The sequence below is a fragment of the Oratosquilla oratoria genome, chromosome 6, assembly GCF_046742065.1.
Source record: "Oratosquilla oratoria isolate Oo_2021 chromosome 6, ASM4674206v1, whole genome shotgun sequence".
NCBI classification, from domain to species: Eukaryota; Metazoa; Arthropoda; class Malacostraca; order Stomatopoda; family Squillidae; genus Oratosquilla; species Oratosquilla oratoria.
In genome coordinates, this window is record NC_134782.1 from 17,501,571 (window position 1) to 17,520,848 (window position 19,278).

The 19,278-nt window shown below is 42.0% G+C and overlaps 1 protein-coding gene across 2 annotated transcripts in view; it reads right to left on the reverse strand.

Moving 5' to 3' along the window:
* Nucleotides 1-478: 478 nt before the first annotated feature.
* pot (zona pellucida domain protein papillote) overlaps nt 479-19,278 on the reverse strand; it is a 128,681-nt gene continuing 109,881 nt past the window's right edge. For both annotated transcript variants that reach the window (XM_076186506.1, XM_076186507.1), the window contains exons 3-12: nt 14,097-14,203; nt 11,734-11,968; nt 11,194-11,336; nt 9,262-10,486; nt 7,501-7,776; nt 6,962-7,083; nt 6,086-6,235; nt 5,326-5,463; nt 4,535-4,805; nt 479-3,666 (exon numbers count right to left, since the gene is read on the reverse strand). In XM_076186506.1, the coding sequence (XP_076042621.1) occupies nt 3,226-3,666; nt 4,535-4,805; nt 5,326-5,463; nt 6,086-6,235; nt 6,962-7,083; nt 7,501-7,776; nt 9,262-10,486; nt 11,194-11,336; nt 11,734-11,968; nt 14,097-14,203 (3,108 nt within the window). In that variant the 3' untranslated portion in view covers nt 479-3,225. The remainder of the gene's footprint in view (nt 3,667-4,534; nt 4,806-5,325; nt 5,464-6,085; nt 6,236-6,961; nt 7,084-7,500; nt 7,777-9,261; nt 10,487-11,193; nt 11,337-11,733; nt 11,969-14,096; nt 14,204-19,278) is intronic.

The following is a 19,278-nucleotide window of genomic DNA, read 5'->3' on the forward strand; positions in this document are numbered from 1 at the left end:
ACCTCCCTTGTAAGGGGGAAGGGGCCTTTGGTATGTGTATGTATGTAGAACAGCGGCGCCTCTAAACAGGTTAAGACAAAAAATATATATAATTAGGTTTAGATAAAGGCAATTGTCCGATTAGAAACTATTATGGCATTTTATTTAAAGCATTAATACATTAACACTTGACCCTGCACATAAAGGTGCAGCACACAGACTTATTCATTAACATCAACCTCAACATCACTTTTGCTCTTGAAACATCCTCCTCCTCTTCTTCTTCCTCCTCTACTTCCTCCTTGTCATCACTATCATCTTCATTACCACGACCCCTGTTTTCTTCAGGGTAGTTGTCATGAACATAATTGCAATGAGTCTAACAGGATTGCATTCTATAACAACATCGATATCTACATGAAGAACTTAAGTAAAAACGGCATCTTTCTCACCCTCTGTTGCAGAAGGTCCTCTTCAAGACGTTTGTCATTCTTGAACATCTCTTTTTCATCCTCCACATTTTCTAACATTGTCTTTATCTTTTAGTTCTTCTTCTTTTTTTTCTTTTTCTTACTCTTTCACTTTTTTTCTCTTGTCTTTTTGCCCCCATTGATTCCCTACTTAAGCGACTTTCTTTTGTGTTTTTTTAAGGCTTCTGGTCAGTTTGAAGTGTTCAAGACAGCAAAACAAGAACCAACACATCAGTATTAAGGTTTAAAGCCGCGTCTCAGTTTTTTGTATTAGTAACCCGATATCATTTCTCACTACTGAGACAACAAATAATCAGCGAGGAATTAAAGATAATAACAAGCATATGTACTTGAAGCTACAAGTAATTATCTTGTATTAGTGACCAATTGGTATAATAATCAAAAACGTCCAAAAAGGTATATGTCATATCATTAGTAAATTGAGTTACATGAATCATCTTCATATCAACTAACATTTAGCAAATTATAAAAAAACAGCATACATTTTCCATGAAGCTTATGTGATGCGTTATATTAGTAAACAAAATCTATATTATCCCGGTCCCTACGACCCATATTCCAAGCACCCTTTAGGTCTGAATAGCCCTTACGAACGTGCCTACGCTCTCCGCTCATCTGCATGTGACTTCCTCACCTCTTGGGGTGGTGTCTACTAGCGGTTCTTTATACAAGATTTTAAAAAAGAAACTTTGATACTACAGCTCTTGTACAGTAACCTGTACTTCAGTGACGTGAATTTACATACTAAAAAGTATTGGCTTCACTTAACAGCAAGTATTCCAGAAATAGTACGTGATAATAAAGAAGAATTACGGCTGATGTGCATGAGGGAATGTTTAAAAAATATAATGAAAATGGGACTATGACATCTGTCTTCGTATGAAAAGTGCCGCAATCCTGTTTTCTGAACCCCGGAGACAACAGTTCAATCGTTTTCACCGTCAGAGACCAGGCGTGTTGCCACGTATGCAGAGAGCGCACATAAACTTGCAGAGATCATTCCCAGGGGACTGTGGATGATCAGGTCCTTTAGTTCTAGAGCCTAGGGCTAGAAGGGGCAATTACAAAAAAATAAGGCAGTTTTTGAGAGTAATCTACCACCGAACTGGATTTTTTTTCTGTCAATGATACAAACCCCAATATCATCAGAGCATTAGAGACGCCACACCAGTAATGTTTATTTTGAAAGTACCAAAGTTAATTTTTTTTTTTTTTTTGTAAATAAGACATGTCTTGAAAAGTCTTAGATTAATACAACATAGTCTGATTAATCACAAAATAAAATCTTCTGTATATCGTCATTTGTTGAACTTAAATAAATGGAGCAAATTTTCAAATGCGTTTTTCTCAAAATGGATTTTCATGACAGTGTCCCTTTTTGCTCTCGGCTCTATAATTGTGGCATCACATGGAGACCACCTGTTCCATGCGTGAACTGTTCTGGACCGACGCAAGGCTGAGATCTGGGCGGGTGACAACCTCGCGATCCCCAAAGAAAGAAAAAAAAATCTCGTGGTTCTTTTCAGACAGCGGCGACATCGTAACCGCACCGCTCCGAGCTCGTCTCGCGTGGCATGACTAGTAAGTAGCAGGCAAAGGCTCAAACCCTCTCCCACCCCTTCTGCCCTTGCAAGCACCGTTTTCACCCCAAAGAGTTTGTCCTCAAGAAGAAGAAAAAAATAATCTACCTTGCAAAACGCAGGAATTAATTCCTGAGTTCTGCATAGACGATACGTACGGTTTCTGATAACAATATAAATGTAAAAAATGTGCACGTTAACAAACGAATTTGTATAAAATTATCAGGCTAAATCTTTATTTGATTCTGCTACGAGTATGGTTTTTTTTTTTACATATGTATATTTTATATACTTCTTGAACTCTTCCTCGTCGAAGGCTTATGAATACGTTTGAAAGAAAGAGACTTGTACTCATTACGTTAACACCGAAACATTAACATGAGAGAAACCTTTGAGTTTAGGAAACAAGGGTAAGGAAATCGATGCGCTGTACAAATGATAAATAGAGCCTTCGATTGTGATCGTGCTTGGTCAAGAACAGAGCAGAGCAGTGGGGTCTGAGGTCCTTATGGCGTCAGTATTGAGTCGAGGCAAGATGCAGAGCAGTGCAGGAGCAAGACCTTTAGGTGTGTTAGTTGCCAGTTCGCTTGCCTTACGAAGTACTTCGCTCATAGCGCCGGGACGGATTTTTCATTGCAGAGTTCTCAGTCATGGTCCAGTGTGACCTGGGCAACGCAATTGGGTCATCGAGGCGTTGCTGGATGGCGTGGCGCAGTCGCCAAATATGACGAGTAAGGCCTAACTCTACAGGGTTAGGTTCGAGCCGCTACCGCCTTCATAGCCAGGGTCACTCAGGCTGGTTATAACCGGTTTCATGGCAGCTCGAAGCAAAATCAGGAGGTAACCTCATGTTCCTCCGTGAAGCGAGTAAAGCACCAGAAATAGTGGGGCTTGGTGACGCAAAAACATGACTTCGAGAATCTGAAACCACAATTCTCGAGACGCCTTGTACCCAAGAGACTCGGATAACTAAAAATACGAAATTTCCAGATTTCGAAAGGCTAGAACTCTTTCGAATTCGACGTAAGGATGGCGAATTCCTCCGAATCACGATTTGCGGTAAAACGAAAAATCCAGAAAACCTGGATTTCCGCACGTAATTCTATCTAAGCCTCTCGGTTAGGAATCTCCCCAAGTCATGAGTGTTCTTTGCGACAATAACACGCCACCCCGACTTATTGTTTCTTCGACCAGCCGGCCACGTGAGACTCCGTGTAAGTCTGGACACGACTGGAACGCTGAGCTACCCCACTGGAGGTGTGGAAAACGTTGTCTTCCAGCTGCTCCTGGAACTGCTGCTGATGATGTTCCTGCAGCTCGCGCTGAAGCTGCTGTCGTTGACGGTGAACCAAGTCAAGAGTGAGGTCCTCATCCAGTGACCGCTCTGGGTCGAAGTCAGCTTCTATGCCGGGGTGGAGTTCGTAGCCCCTTGTGTAGTGCACGAAGCGGTGGGCAGCCACGGGGGACTGCTGCGGAGAATGGTCAGGGGAGGTCATGAAGTCGCTCAGATGAGGAGCCGCCTCCTGGAACTCGCTGCTGCTTCTTTCCCTCTGGGTGCGCGTTCGGCGACTGTCACCGGAGGAGGCTGAGATCGCTGAGTAGCGATCTTGTTGTTCCTGGAAAGACAATCATTCATCAAGAAAGCGGCAGAAGAACAAAGGACAAGGTGGTGAGGAGCCTATGCCATGAGGCGCTGAGTGGCTACAACCGAAAACGTCACCTTTGCCACTTAATGCTTTTGGAATGCTAGGGCAGGTAACAGTCACTCCTAAGAACCGGAGAGGAGCGCGGGATTCGAACCCACAACTAAACAAACTTGAGACCAACACGCTTCCTATGGCGTCACCAGAGGAAAAGCCCTTCAGCCTTAAATATATAATAGTAGAAAGTTGACAAGGTTATGCAATAATACATTGAAAATAAAGATACTGCTAACAGATTCCATTTTAACAGCTTGATTTCAAACGGGTTGTAAATCAGATGATAATGAGTGTATAATTTACTTATAATCACATTTTTATCTATATCTGCAGCTTCCCAAAAAATCCATCAATTTTGATAACAAGCTAGGCAATTAAAAAAAAATCTAAGATAAAGAATTGGTTGATTACGAACATATTTCTAAAAAAAATAGCAACATGCAACCTAGGAAAATAGAGGAGAGGGACCGCAATGGTGGGAAGACTTTTGCAAACGCGGTCTTAGATCACGACTGCCAATGCTGACGACAAATGAGAGACACGGGCGTAACAGCAATATTGATAATGATAATAATACAGTCGTGAGTGATTTATTGCCATCTGGAATGAAAACCGTTATCCAAAATGATAGAGCCAAGTTTCATCCTTATTTTACTTCTATTGAGGTAGGCTCATTTGAGAGACTTTTAAACTGAACATAATAGATTCAAATCACTAGAGACCGATTCTGATTCCCACTGATTCGACAGTCTCCGGCACTATTAACTCTCCATTGAATCCTTACCTGTCTCCAGTCCTCAGTGAACTCCGAAGCAGAGCGTGCAAGAGATCGTCCTGTCCTGGCAGAGAGCCGGTCATCGTTGTCCGTGTCAAGGTAGTCGTCGTCGGGAAGCACAGGCACTGTGTACGTGATCTCAGAGTGCGACCGATCTGCGATGGACCGCGCGCCGCTGACCGTCGAAGGACCGCTGGCTTCGCTCCAGGTGTCAGCACGGGCAAAGTTGACTTCGGTTTCTGTCATCGATCTCACGTCGACTCCGGAGTGAACACTTGACCTGAGGGACAAAAATGATCATAAGAACATAAGAATGAAGGGGACTGCAAGAGACCATAAGGCCTACACTAGGCAGGTCAATGTTCATTACCACCTATCATCCCTTGCATGGAGGAAGCTATGCATCTTATGTAAAATAGTCCACACCAAAACCTATCTCATGTCCTTTTCTATACGGTAGCATCATCCACGTATGTGATCTCAATCACAACAGAAGCTTTCTTGAAGGACATCGACTGAATGAAATAACCTGACTTCACCATATCAAAGAGGATATGACTGGAATTTCCTCTCTGGCCCTAAACAAGAGGATGCAAGGGAATGAACAAAGATGAGGCCAGGCCAGACAAGGATAATAACTAAATGAACACTCCAGCATGTTAAGGCTTTACCATGAACTCAAGAGAAAAAAAAATGGTTTACGCTTTGTTGTAGTGATATCTTCCACTTGTGTATTTTGACTGCACCGTGAGCATCTGCTAAAGGAGCACAACTCGAAGAGCAGCATCTGTTGGACTTACTTTGATGATCTGCGTGAACGAGCAGAGGGCGGCCCGGGCCGGCGTGTCACGATGGGGTTTCCAGCGGAGTCATACTCGTACAGTGGCGGTAGCGACGTCTTACGGACTGGAGGCGGGTGCTCTTGCCGCCTCCTGTACCTGAGAAATCCACAGGAGTGAAATGAGCACTAACATTTCTTATCCTACTATCCAACACCCTCCCATACAGTTTACCAACTAGACTTAAAAAAAAATCCTACCATCTCTTGTACCTAAGAAATCGGATATGAGTGCTAACCTCTCTCATCCTCCCAAAAAACACCCACCCATACACTTTACCAACTACACTTAACAGGCCGATCCCTCAAAACCATTACATACTTATCCCTTTTACCCTTGTATACTGGAGCTATACAAGCACTCTTCTATTCTACCGGTACACTTACTTCCCTTAGACACACATTAAATAATCTCACCAGCCATTCCGCTATAACTACTTCCTTCTTTAGATATCCCATCTCTTTCATTTTTTTTTCTTCTCTTTTCCTATATCCCTGTTTTTCTCTTCTCCAATCAATCATTTTTCAGATATCTTCCACTGCCACAATGAAAGCCTCCTTGTTCTATTTTACATTCAACTCCCCCCGAAATAATCTATCATGGATATTGGGTATGTATTTTCTTCTCTTTATTTTTACCCATTTCTCTCTTTTGTCACTTTCCTTTTGTTACTTTCACCCAGCAAGCTTTTAATCTCCCATTACTCCTTCGGGCGACTTACCTCCTTCCATCCCTGGAGCAGAGGGACTCTGTGTCAGAGGCAGAGGGTGCCTCTGATGAGGAATCGCCTCCGCGATGGTCGGGTACGTCGGGAGGCGCCAGGATCCGGATGATGACGTCCCATTTGCGTGGTTCGAAGAGCTTCTCGTAACTGTGAAGGAGTACCAGTGTTTGAGATCCAATCGAATTATAAATAACAAATGACTCAAGGTATAAAAACCATGCGAAGAACGAACGGTGGGTAAAAATCATGAAGAAAATTGATTGCCTCTTTTAGTGTTTTGTGACAGAAATAGCAGGTAAACGAATGTATGATAGTTTATAGTATTTTTCATTAAATTTTTAGATATCTATATCTTAGTTTGGAGTTGTTGTTAAGCTTAAGTGATTTTTTTCTTGTGATTACTTAAAAGTAAAAGTGGTCAAAATCTGTCATGAACTAAAAATTACTGGGCAGCCAACGTGTTTTTTTTTTCAAATATGATATCCAATTCTTCATATGTCATTTGTTTTACAAAGAGTCGTAATAAAATATATGATATGCAGTATAATGGCCCTAAGCTGTCATGACATAAATTTAACCTAAAAACTGGTAGAAACAGTTTTACCAACCGCGTCGTCAATAAGCGGAATAAACTTCCTACCGAGGCGATTGAATGGAATACAGTTAGAATTTTTTGTAATACATTTGAATAAATACCTTTTTCATTCGACTTTGTTATGAACCGAAACCTCTCTTGACGGCAAGTTTTATCATTAGAACTCATTGTATTTCATTGTAATGACAGACTACGTATTGAGGAAGGAAGGTGATGAAAACAGAAAGAAGTATACTTCGGTCACCAGCCACCTGTACGTCGTCAGATGAGGAACTCACCGTTGGTCATGGCGGATTCGTTCGTAGTCTTCCTTGACCGTGGCCTGGGTCAGCATGGTCAAGAGCGTCGATTCGGTGGTCAGGATCTGGCGCCACTTCTCACGGTCCTCTATGGTCAAAACCTGAAAAGAAGTAAAAGTGCCCATGGAAGTGAAGCTCTAAACTTACATGTACTGTATATCAAATATTCAACCCCGGCCGTCGCGAGCTTTGAACTCAGGACTCTTTAAGCGTGAGTCCCACACGCTGACCATTCTAACATATAAAAGATCCGATAGCTTGATACCTAATCTGGTACCCAGGAATTAGGCCGACTGAATACTACAGCCCTGAAGCCTGTTTTCATCGAATTCCAAAGTCACCCGAGAGTATGGCAGCACCGAAGCTTATATTTGCTTCACCATTGTAACTATTATTTGAATTACATCGCTGCTACTAGTGATTTGTTCAATGATTACATGTTTGTATATATACATATATATATATATATATATATATATATATATATATATATATATATATATATATCAGTGTCTCACCTCTGTCACAGCCCGCTGTGTTGGTGGTGGATCCAGAACCCGGAGAAGCACGTTCCAGTTAGGTGGAGGCGGGTGTTCCAGGGTCTCCACTTGGTGTCTGGGCAAGTCCTGGTCGTGAGGATACAGGTGCTGCCGGAAGATCTCTGATCCGGGTTCACTGTAGGCTTCCCATTCGGGTCCGGAAGATTCCACTTCGTCGGCGTAGCGTGGAGCAGGGTAGTGCCTGATAGCCACGTTCCACTTCGGAGGTGGAAGGGCCTTGGGCTTGACATGGTACTGTGTGGGGGAACAAGAGTAGAATTGTAGTTACTGTCTCTCTATACAAGAATAGGGTTCTTCACCCATATAATAGATGTAGACAGCTTTAACAAGGGTCATGCAAGCAAGGTCATCATATTAAAACAACAGGCCAGGACTCGCAGTAATGGATTTAAACTGGACAAATTTAGATTTAAGAAGGAAATAGGCAAGAATTGGTTTACTAATTGGGTGGTTAACGAATGGAATAGACTTAGTAACCATATAGTGAACGCTGAAACTATCAGTTGTTTTAAGAAACGGTTAAACAACTTTATGGGTGGGGATGACAGGTGGTGATGGATATGGAGCTGCCTAGTGTAGGCCTTATGGTCTCTTGCAGTCTCCTTCATTCTTGTTCTTATGAAACATGCACCCTCCTCCATCCAGTTCCGCTCCCATACATCATTCATTCATTTCCCTCTCTTCTTAGCTCCTCATGGATGAGGGCCTATCCCTGATATTCGCCAAGTGCCCGGGTCACAAGCAATACACCAAAACAACACATCAACATCAGGACCTCACAGCTTCACTTATATGGTGACTTTCCCTCATCTCTTCATGGTTATTGAACATGCCTAAACTAAACTCCATTTTAATTAGTCCGATACCCACGACATGCCATATCGTCAGTTGTGGTAGTAAGGTGAAGAAAGCAGCCAAAAACTTAATTAGAAAAAATACTGTGTTGGAATTCTACCTTTCAGATTTCATTTCTACTACGACAATGAAATAAGGTTTTCTTGTAGTTTGTCCGCGATATATTAGCATAGAAGAAATACGATGCAAAAAAATAAACTCTGACTCCACTATTAGTTTAGATGAATAAAAAAAGTTACAGTGTGTGGTTAATTTCACAAATGAATTCGAAACCAGGCAATTGGTCAAGAAAGTGTAGAAACTTACCTTTTAACTTTCATCATTAATACAATAGCCTGCGGTATGCTCTTATCTTACCATACAAAAAAAAAATCGAAAGAAATTGGAGTAAAGTGGAAAGTTCTGATCCGACAGGAAATCTTCAACATATTGACGTATTCTTAAATTTTGCTCTGGCTAAGAACAGTCAGTTCATCAGAGGCTACGGACAACAGCTTGATGTGGGTATCAGTTATTCGAGATTTCCTTTATGTTGTTCTTAACCAGAAAAAAATATGTAGAAACGTCAATATGTTGAAGGTGACTGAGGATAGTGGCACAGAAGAAGCTCCTTGGCTGATATGTGATGACATAAATGAAATTCTCATTTTCTATGGGTCTGATGTGCCGGTTTCTAAGCATTAGAAGGTTTGGAATGGCATAACTTAAAAAAGAATGAAGATAAACAGATTTGCTATCCTTATACAAAGTCTTATGAAATTTTAAAATAAAAATTAAATAGTATAGTCAAATTGATCTGTTCTTATTCTTTTAGAATGTATGTCATTTGTGTTTAACATTTCGCCCAATCCCGCGTTTCCTCACCTGTTTGATGTACCGCCTGTGTCTCTCGATGTCTTCTTCGGTTCGTGTCTGCGTCACAGTCGAATGGTAAACGTCGTCCACGGTGTGGGTCGTGACCTGTGGTAACCTGGGTACCACAGAGAGCTCTTCGACCACGTCCGTCACGCTGCGAGCCTCCGACGGGTACTCGGATTCGGGTTCCGAAGGGGCACGACGGACAAGGTAAGCGCGTCGGTTGGCCTCGAGGTGTTCTTGGATGTCGGTCGTCTCCTGGACCACTGTCTCCACCGTCTCGACGTTGCGGATGTCGCGACGGGGCTGCGGTGGCGGCAATGGTGGTGGGGGTGGGGGTGCGGGCACTACGTGGGTCGAGATCTCAAGTTCATGTTCGGAAACGGAGCGGGCGACGGAGCCGTAGTCTGATGGAGGTGGTGGAGGAGGAGGTAGTTCCTCCTGGATGCGGCGTTGGACCTTGGCGTAGACCGGGCCCGGGATCAGAGCAGGTGGAGGGTTGAGGTCCTCCGCCTCCGACAGGAGAATGGCGTGCTCGGATCCCGGAATGCTCTCGCCGCGGAAGCTCTCGTCCCTCTCGAGGATGGTCGTGAGGCTCTGCGCGTGGGCCAGCTGCACTGGGTAGTCCGGTTCGGGAGTTCGGGGAGGCGTCGGTGTGGGTGCCTTCTTGACCCGCACCATGAAGGTGGGCTGGGGAAGGCGCGACACCTGAGGAGCAGCCACGATCTCCGCCTCGCTCTGGACCATCGCGTCGGAGTACACCGAAGACAGGCGTTCATCCTCGAAGGCGTGGTTCTCGTAAACCTCGACCTGCTCCTGGCGCATGGCCGAGACCCTGCTCGAGGCTGAGGACGTCCGCCGCTCGACGGAGTGCACGTCGACCTCCTCCACCTCGGACCCGCTCGAGGGTGACTCCGAAGGGTAATCCGAAGGAAGAGTGTCCGACTGCGAGACGAGGGCGGTGTCTGAGTCCGAGGTGCTGGTGGCGTGGGCGCGGGGGATCTTGAGACCCTCGAACATGAGACTCGACCCAGTGAGCTTGGTGATGTCTGACGCCGGGCCGAGGGACAAGGGCGCCCGACGGCGGATGAGACGGATGTTCCTCTTCTTGAGGCACGTGTAGGAACACGCCATCCCGACCAGAAGGAGCGCCAGGAAGAGGATGGTGCAGACGATTAGGAGGAGCTCCACTTCGTTCACTCCTTTGGGAGCTCCCACGGGCGTGGCAGGTGAACTGTAGGTTGTAAATAGATCATTTTATCAGAAGGCTGACACTCAAAGGTACTGGGCATGTGATAATTCTTATCTTAATGAAAAGAACTGCTTGGAAATTTTTAGTTCATACCAAAGAAACTTTATTGTTATAAAACGTTAATGATGACAGTATAATCTGCATAAAAAAGTTTATAACGTGCATGTTCATTAATACACAGCAACTCACATATGTATTTATACAACAGTGAATCGATCCCAGTGATTAGAGATATCTCTAATCACTGGGGCCCATTCAGTGATGTACAAATACTTTCCCGCGTTTGTATACTTCCAATTGTACTGTCATAGTGGAGATGGGTTGAACGCAAAATTTCATGTATGTGTATGTAACTCGAGCATACAAATATGTAAGAAAAGTTGCGCTCAACTTATATCTCTCTTGATAGCGTAGTTGGTAAGTTACTACGGCACTTGTCATGTGATTGCTGGGTTCGAGTCCTTGGCAGTACCGCATTTCAATTTCTGTATGTCCGCCTCCATTAGGTTTCCCGATATTGATGGCTTAGAATTAAAGTGTATTGTGGTTGTTAAAATGTACCTCGAATCACTGAGACCCATTCAGTGTTGTACATGCATATATATATATATATATATATTTTTTCATAAATCTATATATGTATATTTATTCATTTATCTATATATGAAAGAATGTGTGAAGTAACTCACATGATAGGGAAGGGTATGCCCGCGGGTGTGACAACAGCCGGGCTCGGGTAGCGGCAAATGATCGTCTTCACCTCGTCGCCTTCAAGTTCGAGTCCTCGATGGAACCGGACGATGATGTTGTTGAGGAACACTCGGCGTTCCACCTAGAGGAGACCAAGAGTTAGGCTAAAAGATGTCTTGGGTTTATCATCTATTTTCACGAATGAGTAATGAATATAAAGTCGTATTCACGTTCCTCCGGTTAAAGAGGTTTTTGATTCTGTTTATTTTTTTATTTATTATTTTTTTTTTTTTTTGCCTATATAACTGAGTGATAATCATTAGATTATATTACTATTTTACATTAAGTTTAGAATTATTTCTTGTGTTATATTATAACTACGCTTATTTTTGCATATTAGCAAAGAATGTTTTCGGGCAGTTGAATGAAGAATCGTTTTGTAGATCCATTGTTATGTTGACAATGGCGCGGCTAACATTGTTGAGAAAATATTCATACGTTAGCATTTATAAGAAAATAAAAATCCTGTTTTCACTCACCCTTTGTGTTCCGCATCCTTTGAGGGGGAGATCGAGATGGTACTTCCTCTTGCCATTCCCGAAGGATCTGCAGGCCGAGTTCCTTGATCCATTAGGGTAGATGAGGCCGTAGAAATCTTCCTTAAACTCAATATCTACCAGCATTGACCCAGCTGCGCAGTTCAGATGCGTAGTCGTTCGATTCGTGTAGATAGTTGGTCCAATATTATCGAGTACCGTGTTTTTGCCATCGATTCTGTAGGGAAAAAGGTTAGATTATTTTATGGATGGAAATGATAAGTTGGTAATGGACATGGAATTTCCTTTTGTAGGCCTTATGGTCTCTTGCAGTCTCCTTCATTATTATGTTATTTATGTTCTTATGATCACGAACATACAAATCCTTGTGACTAAGAAATAGGCAAGAATTGGCTTACCAATAAAGTTGTTAACGAATAGAATAGACTTAGTAACCATGTAATGAGCACTGAAACAATTGGTTGTTTTAATAGAAGACTAGATACATTTAATGTTAAGGATAAAAGATGTTTAGGGACGTTGAACTGACTAATGTAGGCATTATGGCCTTTTGCAGTCTCCTCAGTTCTTACATTTCTATGAATTCGATGTTTCAGTTGTATGTACATGAATAAAGAGAAAAAGCTTTGGAGGCAGAAGAGACTTTTATATGTCCAGCTCTGGGAACTTTTTAATCGTGGACGACAAATGAATTAATTCTTGTGGTTTGGACGTCAAAAAGGAGGTTCTTCGTCTAGTCTAAACAAAAAACCGTTGATCGACATCTCTTAAACGTTCTTCTTCCTCTCTTCTATCATATGATTCTCTCTCTCTCTCTCTCTCTCTCTCTCTCTCTCTCTCTCTCTCTCTCTCTCTCTCTCTCTCTCACTCTCTCTCTCTCTCTCACTCTCTCTCTCTCTCTCTCTCTCTCTCTCTCTCTCTCTCTCTCTCTCTCTCTCTCTCTCTCTCTCTCTCTCTCTCTCTCTCTCTCTCTCTCTCTCTCTCTCTCTCTCTCTCTCTCTCTCTCTCTCTCTCTCTCTCTCTCTCTCTCTCTCTCTCTCTCCTCTCTCTCTCTCTCTCTCTCACTCTCTCTCTCTCTCTCTCTCTCTCTCTCTCTGTCTCTCTCTCTCTCTCTCTCTCTCTCTCTCTCTCTCTCTCTCTCTCTCTCTCTCTCTCCCCTTCCCTCCCTCACTCCAACCTCTCCTCTATATCCTCCCTCACTTCCCTCCTTACCTCCCTCCCCTACCTCCCTCCCTCCTTCCCTCACTTCAGCCTTCCCTCTTCACCTTCCCTCTCCTCTACACCCTCCTCTACACCCTCCCTACCCTCCCTCCTCTACCTATCTTTCCCTCCCTCCCCTACCTCTCTTTCCCTCCCTCTCCTACCTCCCTCCCTCCTTCCTTCCCTCCAACCTCTCTCTACACCTTCCTTCCCCTCTGTCCTTCCCCTACCTCTCTTTCCTTCCCTCCCCTACCTCTCCCTCCCTCCCTCCCTTCCTCATTCCCTCTTAACCTCTTTAGTATTGTGCCGCTTTGTAAATTTCTTTTCGCGGCCACTGTCTAGCTGTCTTTATCACTGCAGGGACGCCCCTAGGCCGAAACGGCGCCACGAATGAACAAAATATCTTACGTAACGAAAGTTTTCCCTTAATTTATCAAGAGAAGCGCCAGCTTATTCCAATCAATTTAGTAGTAGCTACAATCAGGAAAGGTATATCGGTTGCTACAAATACGTATACGTATACGTATATATATATGTATGCGTATATGTGTATGTATATGTATATATGTATATGTATATGTATATGTATATGTATATGTATATGTATATGTATATGTATATGTATATGTATATGTATATGTATATATGTATATGTATGTGCATATGTATATGTATATGTATATGTATATGTATATGTATATGTATATGTATATGTATATGTATATGTGCACCTATATATATATGTATATATGTATATGTATGTTTATATGTACATTTATATGTATATGTATATGTATATGCATATGTCTATGAATATGTATATATATATGTATATGCATATGTATATGTATATGTATATGTATATGTATATGTATATGTATATGTATATGTATATGTATATGTATATATATGTATATGTATATGTATATGTATATGTATATGTATATATGTACATATGTACATATGTATATATGTATATATGTATATATGTGTATATGTACATGTATATGTATATGTACATGTATATGTACATGTATATGCACATGTATATCTATATGTACATGTATATGTACATGTATATGCACATGTATATCTATATGCACACATGAATAGATAGTTGGATACAAAGACATAAATATACCCACACGGCAGTCTCCTGGATGGGCGTTTTGTCATCCTCGCCGATGTATTGGGCGGCTGCCGAGGCGAGGACGCACGCCCACACCAGCCCTTGCAGCATTCCTCGCAGTGTCTGGAACAAGACAAAGACACGGTCATGGAAATCACGTCCAAGAATGACTTAAGAAGAAAAGTATCGTGTCATCTAAGACGATGATGTCGTCGTCTTTGGTTATGGCAGACTTGATCAGCTGCCCCGTGAGCAGGGTGGTGTTTTGTGAATTTCAGGTAATATTTGGTAACGGTAATCTTATTTTAACATAGCGTAACATAAGCTAATATAATCGAAAATTTGTTAAGAATTATTTGGCAAGAACAAAGAAAATGAACAATGGAGTAGTGGAGAAGTATTTATCTTATTCTGTACCAAAGATATGCTTTAGAGATGAATAAAATAGTCTAGCAGTACATGGAATAGAAAATAAAGTGCTACTCAGTTTAGAAAAATAAAATAAGAGGTAAATTATCGAATTACGTATAAGTATTGCTGGAGCACTCCAAATGACTCTGAATTAAAATATAATAAAAGTTTATCATTTTAAGGAAATAAAAGATAAATGGACATAAGAGATAGATGCATATAATAAATAGGCAAGTTCTGAAACAACTGGTTGTTTTAAAAAAATATTAGATAACTTTATAGATAGGAATGACAGGTGGTAAGGGTCGTTGCACTACCTAGTGTAGCACTTATGGTCTCTCGCACTCTCGTCTCATTCTTAAGTTTTCATGTTCTTAAAAGTCACGGGTTTGTACTGAGCCAAGACACGTTGTGGTAGGAGGTTGCTGTAGGGAGGAAAAGAAGAACCAGGTCGGAGAACATATAAGAATTCGTTGTGGTAGGAGGTTCCTGTAGGAGGGGAAGACGAAGTTCGGCGAGGAACAGAGACATGAAGGAGAGACTGAGCAAAGCTGGTGCAGTGACTCAACACACGAAACCCTTGACATAATTGCCGTCGCTGCGTCGTGGCGGTTTCACCTTTGGATAGAGAGACACGCGCCGTCGGGTGTGACAATTAAAGTTGTTCAGAGAGATCACAACTCCTGCTGGCTACACTCAGCCTGTGTGGTTCTTACAGAATACCTAACGTGTATGTGTATTTTTTATATATACACGTATATGCGACGACAAACACACAGAGACAGTGAGAGAGAATGAGAATGAGAAATCACGCACACATACGTACATGTGTGTGTGTGTGTGTGCGCGTGTGTGTGTGTATGTGTGAGATTCACCATGGTCTTGGATCACGTGTTGGACTCGTGATCGACAGCTATATTCCTCCCGGAAGAGAGCTCATAGCTTATACAGTATATGACCGATCTATGGTTAATGCTGTGACCTTACACGCACACACACACCACTGCTAGGTGAACAGGGGTTACACGTTAAAGGAGACAAACCCAACTTATCTCCGCCCGGCCGGGGAATCGAACCCCGGTTCTCTGGCTTGTGAGGCCAGTGCTTTACCAATCCGCCACCGAGCCGTGTGTGTGTGTGTGTGTGTGTGTGTGTGTGTATGTGTGTGTGTGTGTGTGTGTGTGTGTGTGTGTGTGTGTGTGTGTGTGTGTGTGTGTGTGTGTGTGTGTGTGTGTGTGTGGGTGGGTGTGTGGGTGTGTGGGTGTGTGGGTGGGTGGGTGGGTGGGTGACTGTCTGTGTGGATGTCTGTCTGTGCGGGTGCACATATATACATACATATATACATACATACATGCATACATACACACATACACACATACATACATGCATACATACACACATACATACATACATACATACATACATACATACATACATACATACATACATACATACATACATACATACATACATACATACATACATACATACATACATACATACATACATACATACATACATGCATACATACATACGTACGTACGTACATACATTTATACAGATTTGTTTCATGCACCTTGACCTGTTTCTGACTGTGGTTGGACGTGTCCCTTTCCGTTGCTGTGAATTGTCATGACTGTCTCCTCGTCTTCGTTTATTCGTGTTTACTCTCTGACAAAACTGCTCTTTCTAGTTTTTTGCGCAGCTACAAATTCCTTTTTTAAGTCCATTCCTATTATTTGATACATAGCATCATGATTATGCTAGAGACGTAATTTTATGCTTAATTAATGCAGCTCTGTATAGGTGTGAGTATATAAACTTGATACTATTTAGAGACCAATGAAACTTTTCTGATCTCCCAGAAAAATCCTTTCATAAACCTGAAAATAAACTGAACTTCATAAATGAATGATCCGCACGTTTGCTTTGTAGTAATATCATAGAAGAATGGCTCCTGAAACTGTTCTCACCATTGGTCACTGTGTGTGTGTGTGTGTGTGTGTGTGTGTGTGTGTGTGTGTGTGTGTGTGTGTGTGTGTGTGTGTGTGTGTGTGTGTGTGTGTGTGTGTGTGTGTGTGTGTGTGTGTGTGTGTGTGTGTGTGTGTGTGCGTGCGTGCTTGCGCGTGTGTGTGCGTGCTTGTGTGTGTGTGTGTATGCTTACGTGTGTGTATGTGCTTGCGTCTGTGTGTGTGCTTGCGTGTGTGTGTGTGTGCTTGCGTGTGTGTGTGTGTGTGCTTGCGTGTGTGTGTGTGTGCTTGCGTGTGTGTGTGTGTGTGTGTGCTTGTGCGTGTATATTTGACAGTGTTTACAAGTAATGGAAAAACTTTATCGCTAGTTGCCACACTGCGTCGGGTGGAGCCGAGGCGTGGCCCCTTCGACCCGCTACATACCCGGTTGATTCCTCACGCACGCGCGCCCATAACCCGTTTCGACCCTCAGGCTTTGGCCAGAGCTTCTTGCAACATTCTATTGCAGAGACTCTCGGTCACCGAAATAATACATTCTTAATCTGCAATATCATGGGATGATTTTAACGTTTTAGTACATAGGAAGTCTCTTAAGCCATCAACAAAAAATCATATGATACTTTTGATTAACTAAAAACATTAAGAACGAAAATTTTAAGAGATTTTTTTACGTTTGTTTAGTATAAACGTGTGCAGGGATATCATACAACTCAGCTATGTTCAACTTTTGGTTTTATTTTTATCTATTTATTTTTATTTCTCTATTTTATTTCGTTTCTTCTGTAACGCCCAAAAATTATGTTAGGAAAGCAAATATCAATCTAGACTTCGTGTTTCATTGGTGTAGTAAAACTGATGGAAACCAAGATTATAGATGCAAGGATGTGTGTATGTGTGTGTGTGTGTGTGTGTGTGTGTGTGTGTGTGTGTGTGTGTGTGTGTGTGTGTGTGTGTGTGTGTGTGTGTGTGTGTGTGTGTGTGTGTGTGTGTGTGTGTGTGTGTGTGTGTGTGTGTGTGTGTACGTGTGTGTGTGTGTGTACGTGTGTGTGTGTGTACGTGTGTGTGTGTGTGTACGTGTGTGTGTGTGTGTACGTGTGTGTGTTGTGTTGCGTGTGTGTGTGTGTTGTGTTGCGTGTACGTGTGTGTGTATGTGTACGTGTGTGTGTGTATGTGTACGTGTGTGTGTGTGTGTACGTGTGTGTGTGTGTGTACGTGTGTGTGTGTGTGTACGTGTGTGTGTGTGTACGTGTGTGTGTGTGTGTACGTGTGTGTGTGTGTGTACGTGTGTGTGTGTGTGTACGTGTGTGTGTGTGTGTACGTGTGTGTGTGTGTGTACGTGTGTGTGTGTGTGTGTGTGTGTGTGTGTGTGTGTGTGTGTGTGTGTACGTGTTCGTGTACGTTTACAAATGTGTGCGTGTTACTTTGTGTATATACGTTTCAGTATTTACACCAATATGAACATTTATCTTAACAATTCGTTAATCATTTGCGCGAGGTTACAAAACCCTACACCACGACTAGTTCTTTCTATGAACAAATACATTCGGTTATGAATCACGTACAACACGAACACGCAAACATTAAAGTATCAATTTTGTGCAACGTAACATAACACTCATAAAACAGAACTGATTTCCAAGCACCTCGATGTAATCCGATTAAGCTGACCACAAGAAGGCTGCAACCCCGGCTTGATGAAGTGAAACTACGGACCTCAAGTCCTCGGGCCGGTTGCCTGAGGCACCGTGAGAACATTAAGAAACCGTTGAAGGTTTTGTCACTCTTTTCTCTGCTCACCTATGGACAAGTGGTGGGGGAAATAAGAAGGAACTTCTTTTATTGATCCCCAACTCTAAAGACTTGTCAGCCAGTATATTAAGGTCTTGAAATATTAGTATTTCTATAGTAACGGTCCTTGAATGTCTATATTCTATGTTCCAATGTATGAGAGGAATCAAAGCTGGTATCAAACTATCTAGAAATCAAAGACTGAGGTAACCTAATACCAGTTAATTTCCTGTGAGGTAAGTCTAAAGACTTGTCAGCCAGTACATTAAGGTCTTAAAATATTGCCATTTCTATAGTAACGGTCCTTGAATGTCTCTATTCTATGTCCCAATGTACGAGAGGAATCAAAGCTGGTATCAAACTATCTAGAAATCAAAGACTGAGGTAGGCTAATACCAGTTGATTTCCTGTGAGGCACCGTGAGAAAATTGAGAAACCGTCGAAGGCTCTCTCACTTTCTTTTCTCTCCTCTATGTTCCAATGTATGAGAAAAATCAAAGCTGGTATCAAGCTATCTAGAAATGAAAGACTGAGGTAGGCTAATACCAATTAATTTCCTGAGGGTTTCCGTTTCTTCCTCCAAAGCAAAGAGTTAAGATTTTGCTCTGGAAGGAATTAATGTGACCTCTTCCTTACATAGAGAAAGAGAAAAATGTCTTAGGTAATATACAACGGATATTTACACAAGGAAACGACTCCAGAGCTCCACGAATCTTTGTTAACAAGACGTGTAATATGAAATGTAGATAAAGACTTTTGTTTCTATGATTGCTATACACGCAGTTTGAGTCGGTAACTTTGGTAGTATTGCAAGGTAGATTGTTTTTTTTTACTTCTTATATTGAAGGGTCTTTATGTTTATTATAGTTATGATTTATTCTATTTTATCTTATTTTTGTATTAACTTATTTTGCTTTGTTTGTGTATGTATTTTTTTTATTCTAGTTCATTCTATTGCATTTTGTTTTAGTTTGTTTTAGTTTAGTTTATTGTGTTTTATTTTATTCTGTTTTATTTTATTTTTATTTT